This window comes from Conger conger, chromosome 10 (genome assembly GCF_963514075.1).
Source record: "Conger conger chromosome 10, fConCon1.1, whole genome shotgun sequence".
Taxonomy (NCBI): Eukaryota; Metazoa; Chordata; class Actinopteri; order Anguilliformes; family Congridae; genus Conger; species Conger conger.
The window spans coordinates 3,963,277-3,983,093 of NC_083769.1; the positions used below are offsets into that span (position 1 = coordinate 3,963,277).

Consider the following 19,817-nt stretch of genomic DNA (forward strand, 5'->3'; position numbering starts at 1 on the left):
TCCCGTAAGCAGTGGTCAGGGCGTGGGGAACATGATGGTGTCCCGTAAGCAGTGGTCAGGGCATGGGGCGTGGGGAACATGATGGTGTCCCGTGAGCAGTGGTCAGGGCGTGGGGCGTGGGGAACATGATGGTGTCCCGTGAGCAGTGGTCAGGGCGTGGGGCGTGGGGAACATGATGGTGTCCCGTAAGCAGTGGTCAGGGCATGGGGCGTGGGGAACATGATGGTGTCCCGTGAGCAGTGGTCAGGGCGTGGGGCGTGGGGAACATGATGGTGTCCCGTGAGCAGTGGTCAGGGCGTGGGGCGTGGGGAACATGATGGTGTCCCGTAAGCAGTGGTCAGGGCGTGGGGCGTGGGGAATATGCCTCTCAGTGGGGCTCCGGCAGACCCCCGGGCCAGGACCGAGGGGGGCAGAAGGTGTAGGGAGTCAGGCATCCCAGACCATGATCCCTGCAGATACAGCCAGACCACGCACAGCAGAAACATGGACACACACAACACAGCACGCAACACATGGCGTCACACTGGGTTTATGACATGCAAAATAAATACAATTAATAAATGCATATACAATGTTCTGCCTCTCACTGTTGAGGCAACAGCAAAAAGATGGTAAATGTCTTTGATTTGCAGCTAATAGCTGTTTCATTAGTTTACAGCTAATAGCTGTTTGCATTTATCAATAAAAGTCTACAGACTCACTGGCAGCAGAATTGTGCACAGAATTGCTCAGAAATCATTTTATATATAATTATTGAGATATACTCAAAATTCCAACGTGTAATGTTTCAATGGAATGTTCAATGTTTCAAAATCAAATATTTATTTAAGAAAAAATAGATTTCACCAAAATCAAGGTTTCATAATTATTGGCACCCCTGGCTTGATTTTGGTTGGTTCCATCGAAACATGAATAAAGTACCGTATTTTTCACATTGACATTTTGTTTTGCCAATTAGGCGTGCCAATAATTCTGGAACCCACTGTAAGTTTTAAATATATTTGAAATGTTTCAACTGCTGTATGTGAAGTGCTCAGCAGCACACCCTGGTGGTGAAGCAGTGGTAGTGCCTCAGAGAGCGCAGATAATCATATAATATAACTGAGCTTTAACTTCAGCTGTTTTTCGGACCAAATGTCAGAATAGCGAATAAATGTGATCTAAGAGACTTTGACCATGGAATGATGTTGGTATCAGACAGCATCTCAGAAACTGCTGTCAAACCTCTCAGTGGATAGGCTACAGCAGCAGAAGACCAACAAGTCTAAAATATAAGTTTCATAAATACCTAATAAAGTGTTCAGTGAGTTACTTAGCTGACGTTTGTATCTTACAGCTGATTTGACTAAGCAGGGGCCAATCCCCCCTGGAGCAGTGTGGGGTTAAGGGCCTTGCTCAAGGGCCCACAGCTGCTCGGATCTTACTGTGGCTACACTGGAGTTTGAAGCACCAACCTTCCTTGTCCCAGAAACTTACCGGTTAAACTTCTGTCCTCTTCGCTTCTGGAACTCCACTTCATCCACAGTCCACACGGCGCCTTTCCCTCTCTCCACCCGCACAAAGCACCTGTGGAGGCTGAGATTGTGACGCACGGCGTTCTGCAGGGGACGGGAGAGAGACGAGGCCCGTGAGCCCGGGGCTCCTTCTGCAGGGGGCTCTTACCGGAGCAGATACCACCTGCTGTGGCTTAGCATCCCACGGTACAGCCTTACTCCCTGTGTGGCTTAGCACCCGATGGTACAGCCTTACTCCCTGTGTGGCTTAGCACCCCACGGTATAGGCTTAAAGTAGGCTATAAGGTAGGGCTGCCCAAACCTGTTCCTGGAGATCTACCATCCTGTAGGTCAGCAAACAAATCTGGACCTCAAATCCAAATCCGGCCTTGGTTTTCCAAGCGAATTAGCTGAACAATTAGTGCTACTGGTTGGCTTGTCTTCACACCGGACTCCCAGGTAATGGGTGGAAAATCAGTTCTCAGACCTTGAGGACCATGATTTGATAATCCCTGACCAAGTGATTGCCTACATATGGTTCTGCAGTGTTTTTACCTTCCAGGTGGAGGTGTTGTGACGGAAGTAGAAGAACATTTGGGTGAACCAGTGATAGATCTGATTGAGGCTGAGCTGCTTGTCAGGAGACTCTAGAATGGCCTGTGAATGAAGGGGAGAGAGAGTGCAGGAGAGAGGGGGAGTAATATTGCATTAGTTATATAGAGAGAGACACATTCGCGCACATGGCTTTACACGCACTGCCTGGGACTCACTGATCATGTCTTACCCATCGGATTAGAGAGGCATAGGTAAAAGGCGGTCTGATGTTGTTGTATTTGTAGCATTCAATACTGGGAATTATTTCTGTAGAGCACACAAAGAAAACGGTATTGACCAAAACCACATTGAAATTCAGCAATGTTTAATATCTGAAAGCAGCATTGATCACTAAAACACCGAATACACATTTCAAACCAATTCCAATTCAACTGCTTTATTGGCATGGTAAGAAAGGGATATATTGCCAAAACAAATGAAAGTCAATGAGAAAAACAAGATGGCACTTAGACACTCTTGATAAAACAAAAATTATAATTGCCAAATTCTCCTCTAATCCCTCAGAATTTAGAAAGACTATATGCACCTGCCAGTCTATTGTGGCCATTTTTAGTTTTTGAACAGTTTCGCTGGATATATCTGTTTGCTGGTTACCGACCTCTGCCTTTCTTTATTAAAGCCTGCTATATTCACCTTATCCTGAGTCTGCATTCGGTTCCCTGACCCACACCACTGACAGAACAAACTAGCAAGTAATGGAACCAGTGGACAGTCAGTACTCCTCCTCCAATCACTTGGTCCGAATGAACAGCTCACTGCCAGCATCCTGGCTCTCAGTGCTCCAGGCCCGGTATTCAATTCCTTCCCAGGCCCAGTTCCCTGATTCTCCTCAGACCAGGTTTCCTGAGTCGCTCCAGGTCCAGTCCCCAGCTCCGCTCCAGACCCAGCTCCCTGTGCTTCTCTGTCTCTGCTCCAGACCCTGCTCCCTATGCTTCTCTGTCTCTGCTCCAGACCCAGCTCCCTGTGCTTCTCTGTCTCTGCTCCAGACCCAGCTCCCTGTGCTTCTCTGTCTCTGCTCCAGACCCAGCTCCCTGTGCTTCTCTGTCTCTGCTCCAGACCCAGCTCCCTGTGCTTCTCTGTCTCTGCTCCAGACCCAGCTCCCTGTGCTTCTCTGTCTCTGCTCCAGACCCTGCTCCCTGTGCTTCTCTGTCTCTGCTCCAGACCCTGCTCCCTGTGCTTCTCTGTCTCTGCTCCAGACCCTGCTCCCTGTGCTTCTCTGTCTCTGCTCTGCTCAACGCGGGTCCAGTCCCCAGTTCTGTCGGACAGCCAGACCTCAACGCCACCCCAGGCCCCTGCTCCAGTGTCACTCCCACCCCCGCCCTGGCTCTGTCCCTGGTCCAACCTTCGGTGTCAGCGCAACCTGCACAGCCACAGGACCCAGCTTCAGGCCCTACACTTCTGGTTCTGGCCCAGTCTCTATTTCTGGCCCCGGCCCCTGTGCCATCTCGGGCTCCGGACCCCTCCAGGTCCAGATCAAAGGACACTCTTGTTTGTCTGAGACTCCCGCGCTCGACTGAAGCCCTGCGGTAGCATGAAGCCCTGTGGCTGCCTAAAGCACTGCGCTTTCCTACAGCCCCACACTCGTCTGAAGCCCTGCGGTAGCATGAAGCCCTGTGGCTGCCTAAAGCACTGCGCTTTCCTACAGCCCCACACTCGTCTGAAGCCCTGCGGTAGCATGAAGCCCTGTGGCTGCCTAAAGCACTGCGCTTTCCTACAGCCCCACACTCGTCTGAAGCCCCACGCCCATCTGAAGCCCCTTGCTCTCCTGAAGCCCCACGCTCTCCTGAAGCCCCACGCTCTCCTGAAGCCCCACACCCGTCTGAAGCCCCACGCCCGTCTGAAGCCCCTTGCTCTCCTGAAGCCCCACGCTCTCCTGAAGCCCCACGCCCGTCTGAAGCCCCACACCCGTCTGAAGCCCCACGCCCGTCTGAAGCCCCTTGCTCTCCTGAAGCCCCACGCCCATCTGAAGCCCCTTGCTCTCCTGAAGCCCCACGCTCTCCTGAAGCCCCACGCCCGTCTGAAGCCCCTTGCTCTCCTGAAGCCCCACGCTCTCCTGAAGCCCCACGCCCGTCTGAAGCCCCTTGCTCTCCTGAAGTTCCATGCCTTCCTGGGACTCCGCTGCTCTCCTGAATCCCTGTACCAATGTTTCCTGTACTCTATGTTTTCCCTTGTTTCCGCCTACCCTCCCTGTTCCTCCTCTTCCATTCGTGAACGTCCGGTGTCTGGTCATTGGGGAGGGGGTTCTGTCACGTTTGTGCCCCTTTGCCTGTTGTTTTTTTTCTCTCTGTGCTTTTCACCATGTTTTCTGTCTGTGTTGGCATTTTCCGTTCCCTTCTGTTCCCTTCCGGTGTTTGTGTCTTCTGTCCCACTTCGCTGCCCGTAGTTTGTTCTGTTAGGCTTTGCATTTTTTCAGTTTCAGTATTTGTCCTTTTCCTTAGTGTTTCACTTTTTTTGTCTCCTGTTGCTTTCAGTAGTTCTGTTATCTAGTCATTTGTTTTACCTGAGTCCTGTTTCCTGATTATCTGTTTGCATAGTTGTTTATCATTTAGTCACTTGTAAGAGTATTTAAGCCTGTCTGTTTTTGGTACTAGTTCGTAGTTCCTTGCCGTAAGGTATTACTCTGTTCTGCTCTAGCCTCTGTTTTCTGTCCCATTTTCCCGTGTGTATTTCGACCCAGCCTGGCTCTTTGGATTCTGCAGACTTGGATTTTGTGCCTATGCCCTGTTTGGACTGACCACCTGTTTTGTTAACTTTGCCTGTCTCCAGATTACTTTTCTGTACTTTGGGCTGCCCACCAGTTTTTATCATGAGTCTGCATTTGGTTCCCCTGTTCTGCACCAATGACAGTGGCTCCAGTTACGTATGTACACAGGAAAAGGAGAGATGCATTGCATTCTAATCTTGGCTCTATGGATAACCTCACCCTTCACTGAGCCAGACCCATCATATGTCCCCCCTGAGTTCTGCTACAGTAAGAAAGTTGGCATTGACATAGCTGTGACTGAGCTGTGAATGTTATTATCCTCTTGCAGTCTCATGGGACAGAAGGGATGGTAGTTACCTGGCATGAGGTGAGATGTGGGTACATGCCCATAGCTTTGTCTCAACACTTCTGTTGCATCGTTACTTCCACAGTAGGAGGCGCCATCTGTCACATGAGGTTGGGGCGAGTCCACCAACAAGCTGTGTGGTCCTTCTGGATTCTCTTCCTGTGTGTGTGTGTGTGTGTGTGTGTGTGTGTGTGTGTGTGTGTGTGTGTACGAGAGAGAGGGGGGAGGGCACACAGAGAAAGCAAAAGATAAATGACTTTTTTGGTTTTGGTTATTTCAGTGGGGAAAATTCCTCTGAGCCCTGTTCCATGATACATTAAAAAAACATGGTACTTTCAGGTGCAGGCAGGAGGGGCTGTGTGTGAGATAAAGGCATGCAGGTGAAGGTTGGATGAGGTGTGTGTGAGATAAAGGCATGCAGGTGAAGGTTGGATGAGGTGTGTGTGAGATAAAGGCATGCAGGTAAAGGTTGGATGAGGTGTGTGTGAGATAAAGGCATGCAGGTGAAGGTTGGATGAGGTGTGTGTGAGATAAAGGCATGCAGGTGAAGTTTGGATGAGATGTGTGTGAGATAAAGGCATGCAGGTGAAGGTTGGATGAGGTGTGTGTGAGATAAAGGCATGCAGTTGAAGGTTGGATGAGGTGTGTGTGAGATAAAGGCATGCAGGTAAAGGTTGGATGAGGTGTGTGTGAGATAAAGGCATGAAGGTGAAGGTTGGATGAGGTGTGTGTGAGATAAAGGCATGCAGGTGAAGGTTGGATGAGGTGTGTGTGAGATAAAGGCATGCAGGTGAAGGTTGGATGAGGTGTGTGTGATGTATTGAGGACTTACAGGTGAAGCCTGGGCAGGCTTTGCAGGAACAGACAGGTGAAGCTGCATAGCCTGAAGTTTCTGTCTCTCCAAATTGAGCTAGAAAATCATGCCCCACAGAACAGTAAAACCATTATTGTTGTTGCTGCTTTTGTTGTTGCTGCTGTTGTTGTTGTTGTTAATGGAGCATATGTCTCATTTACCTAAAATGTGAATATCAGCACGGGAATATACCAAGTTCAGACCTCCTGGCGGCCACAGCAAAACTGTTGAGAGAGCCACTTCCACGGGCTGGTCTTCTTCACTCCTGTCTTTTCTTATCATTGCTTTTGGACACCTTGCAAATGGCTTCCTCCCTCCTTTTAAGGTTTTTCAGTTTCACGTTACCCCCCTGTTCTCATTACCATTCCTCTCCACTGTAATCGTTGACACCCATCACCCAGAACATTTACTCACCAGGCCTGAAGCCTGCATCACAAAGCAGGATTTCTGAGTTTGCTGGTCAACTGCACTGAGTAAGACCCAGAACGCTCCGGAATCAGGAATATGGGCTGACTCTAGTTTTTACTCAGCGCAATTATTCAGCAAACTCAGTTATCCAGCTTTGTGATACCAGCCCCTGATACTCACTGCAAACTCAGCCTGTGAGGAAAGGCTTATTTAATGTAATGGTGGTACATTCTGAAACATATCACTTGGTGGCGCTGCCTCATCATGTTCCTTAGTTTTCCTTCCTGTGTAAAATGACAGACCTGGTTCTCCATGTGCCGCACCATGTCCTGCTGTACGCGGCACTGAGCTAGGCTGCGCTCGCCTGGGCTGTGCTCACTGTGCAGGTGCCTGTAGACACACAGCAAAGGGAAACTATAAATATATATATATATATATATATATATATATATATATACGCACAGCTCATATATTCCCACACTCTGCTTGCCTTTGCAGAATCACTCAACAAAACCAGATCCTGCCTTTTGCACATACTCTTCCCTGTTTAAGGTCGTGACTCTCCTTTTCTTGTTCTTACTCTTTCTCTCTCTCTCTCTCTCTCTCTCTCTCTCTCTCTCGCAATTTCTCTCTGTCTCTCCCTCTCTTTCTGTGTGTGGGTGTACGTGTGAGAGAGACCATGTGACCCATGTGTTAGGTTACGTGAATGAAGGAGTTTGGTCTCCCTTTTCTGGCCTGTTTTGAAGTCTTTTGAAATGAGATGTTTTCATTAAAGAACATGTTTTGACCGAAAGTCACAGTCACTTTATCTCTCTATTGCTCTCTCTCTGTTTCGCTCTCTCACTTACTTCAGAAAATGGGAATATTCTTCAAAAACCTCTTCACACCCCGGCCACCGACAGAATCCGTTCACAAACAAAGCTCTGAACTGACTGATGATGCTGTAAGACAAGATGTTTCCTCAGTGGAGAGGGGGTGGCTCTTTCAGCTCTCGTCTGACACTGGAGACACATCACTCACCTCTTCCTGGGCTCAAAAGGGACAAGGGGAAAACCTTTGGGCTTGGGGGAGTGTTGCTCAGCCTTTAGGAAAGAAGCTGCTGCCAGGCTCTCTCTGAGAGTGGAGTCACTGGCCTGAGTGGTTTGTGGGATCCCTCTGCGGAGGACAGTGGGTCTCTGCTGGCTTTCCTCAAGGCGCATGGCCATCAGCTGGAGGAGCTGGCTGCTTACCTCATCACCTGCACACTGAACAACATCACTCATCACCTGCACACTGAACAACATCACTAATCACCTGCACACTGAACAACATCACCCACCACCTGCACACTGAACAACATCACTCATCACCTGCACACTGAACAACATCACTCATCACCTGCACTCTGAACAACATCATCACTCATCACCTGCACACTGAACAACATCACTCATCACCTGCACTCTGAACAACATCACTCATCACCTGCACACTGAACAACATCACTCATCACCTGCACACTGAACAACATCACTCCTCACCTCCCCACTGAACAACATTACTCCTCACCTGCACACTGAACAACATCACTCATCACCTGCACACTGAACAACATCACTCCTCACCTCCCCACTGAACAACATTACACCTCACCTGCACACTGAACAACATCACTCATCACCTGCACACTGAACAACATCACTCATCACCTGCACACTGAACAACATCACCTGCACACTGAACAACATCACTCATCACCTGCACACTGAACAACATCACCCATCACCTGCACACTGAACAACATCATCACTCATCACCTGCACACTGAACAACATCACTCATCACCTGCACACTGAACAACATCACTCATCACCTGCACACTGAACAACATCACTCATCACCTGCACACTGAACAACATCACTCATCACCTGCACACTGAACAACATCACTCATCACCTGCACACTGAACAACATCACTCATCACCTGCACACTGAACAACATCACTCATCACCTGCACACTGAACAACATCACTCATCACCTGCACACTGAACAACATTACTCATCACCTGCACACTGAACAACATCACTCATCACCTGCACACTGAACAACATTACTCCTCACCTGCACACTGAACAACATCACTCATCACCTGCACACTGAACAACATCACTCATCACCTCCACTCTGAACAACATCACTCATCACCTGCACTCTGAACCTTATCACTCATCACCTGCACTCTGAAAAATGAAGGCATAAACATGTAGAGTGTAAATTTGGGAATGTTCACTTTGGGGAATGCGTATTATATAGAGTTCAAACTTTCAGAAATCTGAACTATGTTGTGTGTACAGTTTGGAAGTGTGCACTGTGAAAGTACAGCTTCACTCTCACTTGCTGCAGGAGTAGAGCTTGAAGCCGGGAGGTCCTGACGAGGGGGGTAAGGGCACCCAGGTTGAAGGGGAATGTTACCTGTGGAGAAACTTCACTTTTTAACTGAATTCCACACTGTATTATTAAACAGCCGCTCCACAAGTTGCTTATTTATTTATTTAGAAGTATCTCCTCCCTGTTTTTCTACACAATGTGGAAATAGCAGTCGTTCGGCTAAATTCAGGATTGTGACAGCCCACCTGCTGAGCCGGTGAAGAATGACTGTTCTGAGGCAGTCAGCAGTCTCCCACTTACTGTACCTCCCATTTATTTTCATTCATTTTCATACACCGTTTTTACAGTTGTGGGATGAATATATGTTGAATGTGTGGATATATTTGGATGAATATATGATGAATGTGTGGATATATGTGGATGAATATATGATGAATGTGTGGATATATGTGGATGAAAATATATTTTTAATACACCTTAAAGGGGAACAGACCACAAATATGGAGAGGATGTGAAAGGAACCCTCCTGGCCTGATTTTCACAGACAGCAGAATTGTGTTAACTCGAATGGCAAGTACACACAGAGGTGTCTCACTCAAAGTTGCAGAACAGGTTGGTTTGAGAGGAATTGCCTAAGGGTGTGGGTCTCATTATGGCCAACCAGATCAGCCATTTTCTTTTCCTTCAATACCAATTCACCAAGGCCGTTGTGAAGTTGGTCTTGTCTTTTACACTCAGTGACCACTTTATTAGGTAGACCTGTACTCCAGCTTGTTAATGCAAATATTTAAATCAGCCAATCGTGTGGCAACAACTAAATGCATACAAGCATGCAGAAGTTCAGCTGTTTTTTAGACCAAATGTCAGAATGGGGAATGTGATCTAAGTGACTTTGACCATAGAATGATTGTTGGTGCCAGACAGGGTCGTTTGAGTATCTCAGAAACTACTGGTCTCCTGGGATTTTCAGGTACAACAGTCTCTAGAGTTTGCAGAGAATGGCGCAGAAAAACAAAAAACATCCAGCAGTTCTGTGGGCAAAAATGTTTCTGCAGGCAAAATGCCTTGTTAATGAGAGAGGTAAGAGGAGAAGGACCAGACTGGTCAAAGCTGACAGGAAGGTTACAGTAAAACAGATAACCACATGTTACAACATTGGTATACAGAAGAGCATCTCTGAACACAAAATGCATCACACCTCTAAGTGGATAACCTACAGCAGCAGGGAAATGTACAGGTAGAGCTGCCACACCGCTAAACTGGCTTCCTTGGGTCTGTCGTATGGCTCAACCTGTTAAGACACTGTTCCAGTGCAAGGATGGGATTCCATCAAACGGCTTCATTGGAGACCATAAATGGGGTTAGCACAAAACAGTGCCCTCTCTAGTGAATATGTTTTATAAGTTTATCGTGGAACTGTGTCGCAAATTACTGTTTAACTTACATTTTTCAATGTCTGGTATGTTGCTCTGAACAGTTACTAAATAAGCAAATGTAAATGTAATATACATGGGAAGCAAACTTCTTTTGATGTGTGTATGACATACTGGGTATTCGTATCTGTCCACCCCAGTTGTCCCATTAGCGGTCGTACCTGAGGGCTGGGGCAGCGTGTGGGGGTCGGAGGGGAGGGGTGGCCTTCGCTGAGATGGCGAATCCTGCCACCCTCTGTTCTCTGCTCTCTTGGCTGCTGCTGGTGTTGATGTCGCCCTCTACTGGCTCCTCCGGCAGTCTCATGCTCATTTCCTGGCATTCCCACTGCTGGAAATAATTTTTAAAAATCACTTCTGTGGCACACACTCACACAACAACGCCATTTTGAATGATACAAGCTAAAAGAGGATGGACTATTTATGTAAAACAGGGGTGTCAGTGATTTTGGGAAATAAAATCATTATTTGCGCAAAATAAATGAATTTATGAGAAGAACATCATTTTCCCTTCTTACGTGCATGCCATAGATCCCATGATCTGCATTTTTTTAGACAGCCTTTTTTTCTCATCTTTATGAAGCGGGCCAGCAGTTTTGGAGGTGCACTGCATGTAGGTATGTTTGTTTGTCTGATGCGTGTATGTGTGTGTGCACATGCGCGCCTGTTCGTATGTATATACTAATTTTACACCCAGATGAAAAGAGCCGGTCAAGCAGCGATGACAATCTAGGTCAAAGGTCATGGCCTCTGAGGTCAGATGACACAGGCAGTTCAGTTGCCGTGGAGATGGTGCTTGATGGAAGGTGTGAGATAGACACCGGCACAGGGAGGGCCAATCAAGCACTGGATCAACCAAAACATTTACTTCAGTTTCTTACACCTATATTTCCTTTAGGTTTTCTCAACTGAAATCATTTTGGTTCATTCAAATGTTTGTAAGAAATTGAAGAAAACATTTTAGGATGAAATGAAAAGTTTTTTTTGTGCTAGTTAGTGAACACCTGACTATAACAGAAACTCCTGTGGGAAGTTGGGTTGTGCTGGGCTATTTTTGGGCTCTTGTAGCTTGCGGTGTGCTGTGCAGATCATTCAGGCTTTGAAATGCTGTTTTGTTTAATTTGTGTAGTAAAGATTAGTGGATTTAAATGTTTACTCATTTTCCAAAAGAAAATACAGTTTCATTATTTTGTTTGTTTAGTCTTAATGTTAGTCTTGTCAATTTATGTCGTGTATGAAGAGAGACAGGTACATGTGAACAGTGTACACCTTCGAAATGAATGAATTGAGCACAAGTAAAGTTCATTTTTTTACATAGTTTCACACGTTTCTTTCTCAGTGTGCAGTTAATCGACAGCCTCACAAGAAAGGGTGCGGGGACAACACTGTAAAAGTCTTTAACCTCATAGTGCTGGCAGAGACTGAATCTATTAGTCTACCCACAATGGGACCGCATGCATTAGCATATGTGTATGCCTATGCGTGTGTGTGTGTGTGTGTCTATGGGTAGGTGTGTATGTGTCTGTATGTTGGTGCGCATATGTGTTTATGTCTATGTGTGTGTGTGTGTGTGTGTCTATGGGTAGGTGTGTATGTGTCTGTATGTTGGTGCGCATGTGTGATTATATCTATGTGTGTGTGTGTGTGTGTGTGTCTATGGGTAGGTGTATATGTGTCTGTATGTTGGTGCGCGTATGTGTTTATGTCTATGTGTGTGTGTGTGTGTCTATGGGTAGGTGTGTATGTGTCTGTATGTTGGTGCGCATACGTGTTTATGTCTATATGTGTGTGTGTGTGTGTGTGTTTGTGTGTGTGTGTCTATGGGTAGGTGTGTATGTGTCTGTATGTTGGTGCGCGTATGTGTTTTTGTCTATGTGTGCATATGTGTGCTCGGGTATGCACATGTGAATGTGTGTGTATGTCTATGTGTGCATTTGTGTGTACTGTATGAGTGAGTTTGTGTGAGTGTGTATGCATTTACATGCGTGTTCTATGTATATAGAGTAAGAGTAATGTAGATTCCCCTTCTTGCACACATTTAAGCTCTGTAATCTCCCTCTCCTCGCACATAGCATTGTTCTAGCACTGTGCTTTAACACTGAACTGCTGAATGACTTTCTGTTCAGCTCTTCCAACAAGAATTCCATTGAAATGCATTATTATTATTATTATTATTATTATTATTATTATTATTATTATTATTATCATTATTGTTAGCTGAAAAGAAGAAGCATCCCCTGAAATTTGCATAAAGTTTGATAGATGGATCACATGCTGTGTAAGTAGCTTTATGTTAATAGGACAAAGATTTCAAATGAGATTTGCATGAGAACATTTTGTTTTTTAAAATACATACGCTCACACACATGCACACAGAGACAGAGAGATAGAGAGAGAGAGTACCCAGGAAACAGGATTTAAAAAAGAAAGTACTGTGGTTTTTCAGTCGGGTGACTTCCTGAGAAAACAACCTCACAGAGAGATTACTTCAGAAATAAAGCGTCGGTGTTTCCCTCATGTGCACAATGCTGCTTTTATGCTCAGAAGCATAATAATCTCTAAAACAGGGGAGAGATTGTATACACTTCTGTACATCCTGCACAGGAAATGTAGAACTTCTTCTATCTTTTTTACTTTTATTTTTCTATTTTCTATATTTAAAATTCTAACTGTATCTCAGAATCAGGTAATTTGTTAAGATGACAGTAACTATAGCTAAATGATAGGATTTAACATAACTGAAGAATTAAACAACAAATTAATTCTACTACTGCAAAATAAACAAATATAACCGATTGTTAACTGGAAGTAGATTCTCTGGTGCACATAAAGATTAAGATGGCTTCCAATAGCAGTCATTATAAACTCACAATTAGAAAGGTTTTTTTTTTGGAAAACAAGAAATAATTACCAATTACCAATTATTCCTTATGATAAATTAATACATACAGACATACACGATTTACAGAAATTAAATGCAACATAAAATATGTCAAATGATCATTTGAAATTCATTTATTTCAATGTTATTTTATGTTATTATTATTATTATTATTATTATTATTATTATTATTATCATCATCATCATTGTTCGCCTGTTCAAATCATGCATTGTACATTCATATCTTTGAAGAAATTTTGAACTTTGAACTTGAACTCAGTGACTCATTTCGTGTGAAATACTATAGGAACATTTGTTTAGATCACCCACACACAAGCTACCTATAGTTCACTGTTGTTTTTACAATACTTGAAATACTTGAAATACTTGATACATGTTTCAATATGCTTATTTTTGTAGTTCTAGATGAAGGGAATAGTGGAAACAGTAGAAGAAAGTGGAATCATTGCACAAAATCAGAATACTATAAAAAAATATAATTACAACATACTGTGGGTATGTTTCACTGTTTTTTTTACAATTGCAAACAAGCATTTTTTGATACAGAGGTTACTTTTTTAGACCTTTTCACACATCACTGTATGTGGATCAAACTGAATGATTTTTTCATTGCTTTGACAAAAAATCAGTCTGAACCATGAATCCATTGTAATGCCACTGGTTGTTAATGTTTTTTAGATCATTGGTCTATGATTGACAAATACATTTAGTGCTGGTGCTTTTCCTTTGAGACATGTTTGCAGTAGTTTGGTAGTTTTGATGGATTTTTTGAATGAAATGAAATGTTTATCAGGCACTCAGAAGGGGGGATCCAAATGCGAGACCACGACGTAAGATCTTTCGTTAACAAAGTCTTTACAAGTTAATCAGACAAAAACACAATCCAGAAACAAAAGTTGAAAAACGGGCAGAGAAACTATGGGTCAGAATCAGATAGACGGGATGAGCTGAACTCAGAGGTCAGGGACGAAACAAGTTGTAACAGGTATCAAACAGAAACCGCATAAATATGGCATAAACACATAATAATAATCTGGCAACTAACTGCACAAACAGAGGGTACACAGGTAACGAGAGAAAGTGAAACAGGTGAAACGAATGAATGAAGTGAAACAGGGTGGCTACGGTGGGCACAGAGGTAACAAAAACACGGAAACGCTAATGACATGGACAGAAAACATACAGGCAAAAACACGAAACCTAACAGTACCCCCCCCCCCCCCCCCCCATGGGCGACTCCCGGCGTCCCCAGTGTCCATCTCTGGGTGCTCTATGAAAAAGTCTCTGATTAGGGAGGGTCGAGGATGTGGCGTTCGGGTACCCAGGAGTTTTCTTCAGGTCCGCACCCCTCCCACTCCACCAGGAACTGTTATCCCCTGCCTCGGGGGGAACCGGTGGACAGTGTAAGCAGGGCCCCCTTCAATTAGCCGGGGGGGTGGAGGGGGTCTGGCAGGGGGGCTAACTGGGGACGTGATAACTGGTTTCACCCGTGAAATGTGAAATACTGGATGGATGCGGCATAGGGGAGGTGAGAGGCAAGGTCTGACTGCAGAGGGGGTGAGGACACGGATGATGGTGAAGGGACCAATAAACCTAGGGGTGAGTTTGGGGCAAGTGGAGCGAAGGGGAATTTCCTTGGAAGACAGCCAGACCTTCTGGCTGACCATGTAGCATGGAGCAGGGTGTCAGCGGCAGTCGGCGAACCTCTGCATTTCAGAGATGCTCTTGAGGAACGCCGTGCAGACCATTTTCCAGGTCTGATGGGCCCGCTGACTGAGGAGCCGGCAAATCCACCTCTTTCTCCTCGTCCCAGGCAGCAAGCAAAGTATTCAATCCATGGAAGGCTATCCACCCAGGAGAATGGAGACTTCTCCACCAGGCAACGGAGCGTCTTTTCTAGTTCTTGATTAAGCCTGAGGGTGGAAGCCGGAGGAAAGTTGGGTTTTGGCATCGATGAGTGCGCAGAAGGCTCTCCAGAACTGGCTGGCGAACTGGGGACCTCGGTCTGAGGTGACTTCCAGTAGGAGGCCGTGTAGGCGGAGACATGGAGGACCAACAGTTCATCTCTTTGGATGACCCGTATTTGGAAAACTGGTCCACTACTGTCATGATGACGGTCATTCCTTTGGATATAGGCAGACCGGTTATAAAGTCCAGCCACATGGGACTATGGCCGACGTGGAACCGGGAGTCCTTCGGGCCGCTAATTTCCGGATTTTCCTGTCTCCCAGGCTGACCCCAGGGTGACAGGCAAGTCGGGAAGTGTGGGCCCATTCCAGGACTTGTGGGCGGACAGCTTCAGGAAGGAACAGGTGGTTGGCAGGTGTGTTGTCAGGAACAGGACAGCCCTTAAGAGCTTCTTCCACCTTACTCACTATGGTGAGCTGTGAGGTGGTGACCAGGGTACTGGCAGGCAGGATGGCGGCAGGTTTTTTGTCGTTCAGAGTAGGTGAGTATATTCGGGACAAGGCGTCAGGTTTGATATTCTTGGAGCCAGGCCGGTAGGTCAGTGGGAAATTAAACCGGGCCTAGCAAGGGTTCAGTCTCTTAGCTGATCTTAAATACTCTAGGTTGTGGTGATCAGTCCAGACTATGAACGGGTGGTAGCCCCTTCCAGTAGGTTGCGCCACTCCTCAAAGGCCAACTTAATGGCCAAAAGTTCTCAGTCACCTATGCTGTAGTTTCTCTCGGTGGAAGAGAGACGGCGAGAGAAGAACGCACATGGGTGGACCTTGTTGTCATCGGCCCACAGGGACGGCACCGCCCCAACTCCAGTGTCAGAGGCGTCCACTTCTAGGGTGAACTGTTTCCCCAGGTCAGAACAGGGGCGGAGGAGAAACGTCTCTTAAGCTCCCTGAAGGTGGAGTCGGTGGTAGGTGTCTTGCTGGAGGTTAATGCAGACAGGGGGGCAGCGTCTGAGCTGTAATTCCATCTGAACTTACGGTAGAAATGAGCAAACCCTAGGAATCATTGGAGTGCCTTACAGTTGGCAGGAGGAGGCCAGGTAGCAACGGCAGAGGTATTTTCAGAGTCCATTTCAAGCTGCCCCCTGGGGACGACAAAGCCCAGAAACTGAATGGGGGAGCGATGAAACTCGCACTTCTTGGCCTTGACAAACAGTCTATTCTCCAGGAGGCAACAGGGTACTTGCCTGACGTGACCAATGTGTTTTCCAGATTGACCGAAAAGATGAGGATATTGTCTAAGTATACAAAGGCGAAGCAATTAATCATGCCCGCTGAGGATGTCATTGATCTGGAAAAGGCTGGTGCGTTGGTGAGCCCGAACGGCATCACAAGGTATTCGTAGTGGCCACTCGGGGTATTGAAGGCCGTTTTCCACTCATTGCCTTCTCGGATGCGGACCAGGTAGTCGATGCAGGGTCTGATGGACTTGTCTTTTTTCTCCACAAAGAAGAATCCGGCCCCGGCAGTGGAAGATGAGGGGTGCATCAGCCCGGCAGCCAGGGACCTCCCAATGTAACTCTCCATAGCGACAGTCTCTGGGATGGAGAGGGAGAAGAGTCGGCCTCTCTGTGGTGTACTGCCAGGGTGCAGATTGATGGCACAGTTGTATGACCGGTGTGGAGGCAGGGAGCAGGCTTGGGACTTGACAGGTCAGCAGGGCTCTCTGGAATGGCAGGACTGGATTCAGGTTGGCTGGAGGTGGACAGGAGACAGGTTTGGTGGCAGTTGGGGCTCCAGCCTGTGATGGTACCCTGGACCCAGTCGACCTGGGGGTTATGTTAGAGTAGCCAGGGTCTGCCCAACACCACTGGGACCAGGGGAGACTCTATGATGTAGAAGGTGAGCTCCTCTTGGTGGTTCCTGGAGATCTGCAGCCAAACTGGAGAAGTGACTATGTTGACTGCAGCCAGGGGTGTGCCGGTGATGGCAGAGAACCTGGATGAGGGCGGACATAGGGATTCCCAGGCAACGGACCAGAGTGGGGCAGATCAGACTGGCATCGGCTCCGGAGTCGATCAAAACTCGTACTTGGTGGTGAGCCCCCTCCCAGGAGATGTTAGCCATTATAGTATACCTTGAGGTTGAGGGAGAAGTGTTCAAAGTAGCGCCCGTCAGGACCCCCTCCTTCACTGACGGGTGTGGTCTTTTCCCGGGCAGCTCTGGATGCGATGGCCAGGTCCGCCGCAGTACAGGCAGAGATTCCCCCTCATATATCTCTCCTGCTCCAGGGTATTGAGGTGAGTGGACCCCACATACATGGGTTCTGGTCCAGGCTGAGGTGGCTCTCGGGAGACCTGGAGATGAGGTGGAGGTGATTAGGCGGTGGGACATCGGGTTCCCGGAATCGCCTCGTCGCACGCTGTTCCCTGAACCTGGTGTTCACCCGGATGGCTAGGTCGATGAGGGCATCCAAAGATGATGGTAGCTCACACGTGGTCAGTTGGGCCAAGATGTTTTCAGAAAGACCATTCTGGAATGCCCTGTGTAGCTCCATCTCGCCCCAGCCTGCAGATGCCGCCAGGGTCAGGAACTTGATGGAGTAGTCCGACACCGATTAGGATTCCCTGGCAGATACGGGGATTCATGGGAGGCTGCTGGTCTGGAGATGGCCCGGTCGAAGACCCTCTTCATAGCCGAAGAGAAGGAGGGGGAATTGTAGCATTCGGCGGTACCTGATTCCCATTAGGCATTTCCCCCTTCCCGAGCTGGACCGGACAGGAGGGTGACAACGTGAGCCCCTTTGGAGCATTCGGTGGGGAAGGCAGACGGCTGTAGGTCAAAGATGAGTGAGCACTGAGAAATGAACGATGCACAGTTCTTGGGTTCGCCGTCGTAGCGCTCGGGTGGTGGCAGACAGGGTTCTAGGTGGGACCGGGCCAGTTCCGGAGCAGACAGCTGAGGAGGCGTGGAATCACAGGATTTTTTTCCACGCCGGTAGTTCAATGTCCTCATCTGGTGTCGGAGAGAGTTCATGTTTCGACTCAGAGAACAAAACTCGTCCTCGTAAACCCCCAAGCGCTGTCCCTTAAGTCTCAGCGCTTCTAAAGCTGGGGTCGGGTTCGCTGGATCCATTCTGCCCAGATTGTTCTATCAGGCACTCAGAACGGGGAATCCAAAAGCGAGATGAGATGTAAGATCTTTCGTAGCGGTCACAAGTGAGGGGTCAAAAACAAACGAGCTAATCAGAACAGAAAAGGGTCGAGAAACTACGGGTCAGAATCAGATAGATGGAATGAGCTAAACTCGGAGGTCGGGGACGAAACAGGTTGTAACGGGTATCGAGAGGGAATGGCAATCAGGTGGGGAAACAATCAGGAAGTGAAACAGGTGAAACAAATGAATGAAGTGAAATGAACAGGCTACAGAAAACATACAGGCAAAAACACGAAACATAACACTGTTGTGCCAAGCTGCATGTTGATGCAGAGAGTTGTATGAAGGACAATTGTAAAAAACTGTAATCATAGCAACAAAATTATAGGCACCAATTAGGAAAAAAGGTGTCAACTGCAGTAAAAGACAAGTCCTCTACCACCTAACCCCCCACCTCTAAGATGAGAAACAAGGCCACCTCTCTGGACCACCTCCACCTCCTCTTCCTCCTCCTCTCACTGCTTGATCTCTATTCTAACATGGATCATCTGACTGCTCTTATCACTATGTAAAATCAATCATCAGTCATTTGAGCATGTGCCAAAAAAGGTTGAAAACCCCTAAGACAAAGGCTGATGAAATATTACATTCAATGATGATCTGGTAAAATTGATCCTGTTCCAAAGTAATTGGCGTCAATCGATGTATTTATCCTAAAACATTCATGATCAAACATGGAATGTTGTTATAAGTAATCTCTTTCCATAAAAGAGGAGTAATGTTACAGTTATTTATCATTTTGAGTTGTTGAATACATTGGTGGTTAGACGCATTGAAATTAATGAAAAGACAGTATTTTCCAAATGTAATGTGTATATTTCATTTTGAAATGCTAATACTTTGAAAGTTAATTTGTGTCATTGTGAACAAGCCATATGGTTCAGCAAACAAATGATATTTGGTTTATGTAGATTGTATCCAAGCAATTGAAAAAAGTGTTTAGTTTTAAAAAATGTTTTGATTTTATGTCGACAGTTTTGAAAAATGATCTCAAGGTTCTGAAATTAGTGTCAAAGTGATTGTAAAAAAAACTGTATTATTAGTAGTAGTAATAGTAGTAGTAGTAGAATTATTAGTATTATTATACACAGAGATCTGGCATACGCACACATAGTAGAAACAGCCACCGTGTCAAAAGCAGAATGTCCTTATTAACCACTAAGGATTGAAGGTGACTCGGTACATCTATATCAGGAAACAGTAGACTCATAACAGAAGCAAGTCTATGTCTGAACTTTAACATGCAAATATTAACAGGATTATTTTCCCTTGCTGTCTGCCGTTGGAACCAGGGCAGAGCGTTTCGTCAGTATTTTACGGTTTTAGATGGAAATTCTGTCACTTAACATCACTGACATTTAACGCACGGCACGAACAAACCCACCCCCAGCTCAGCTCACCCCACTTAGCCAATATCCCTATCACAGCCTGCTCATGCCGCTGAACAATCACACGCAAGAGAAAGATTCATGCTTATGAATGTCCTTCTCATTTTATGGTTCTGGTTTTATTACATTCCCTCTGAATTGTCCATCTGTCACTTAACAAACTAAGTTCAATTTATGAAACTTAAAT

General features: G+C 46.4%; 1 protein-coding gene across 2 annotated transcripts in view; it reads right to left on the minus strand.

Annotated features, from left to right (window-relative positions):
* The window catches only part of foxp3b (forkhead box P3b), a 35,486-nt gene continuing 15,669 nt past the window's right edge, over positions 1-19,817 (minus strand). For both annotated transcript variants that reach the window (XM_061256734.1, XM_061256733.1), the window contains exons 3-13: positions 10,385-10,551; positions 8,797-8,874; positions 7,440-7,663; positions 7,268-7,360; positions 6,722-6,809; positions 5,991-6,068; positions 5,170-5,317; positions 2,278-2,354; positions 2,049-2,150; positions 1,477-1,598; positions 1-449 (exon numbers count right to left, since the gene is read on the minus strand). In XM_061256734.1, coding sequence (XP_061112718.1) covers positions 368-449; positions 1,477-1,598; positions 2,049-2,150; positions 2,278-2,354; positions 5,170-5,317; positions 5,991-6,068; positions 6,722-6,809; positions 7,268-7,360; positions 7,440-7,663; positions 8,797-8,874; positions 10,385-10,543 — 1,251 coding nt within the window. In that variant the 5' untranslated portion in view covers positions 10,544-10,551 and the 3' untranslated portion in view covers positions 1-367. The remainder of the gene's footprint in view (positions 450-1,476; positions 1,599-2,048; positions 2,151-2,277; positions 2,355-5,169; positions 5,318-5,990; positions 6,069-6,721; positions 6,810-7,267; positions 7,361-7,439; positions 7,664-8,796; positions 8,875-10,384; positions 10,552-19,817) is intronic.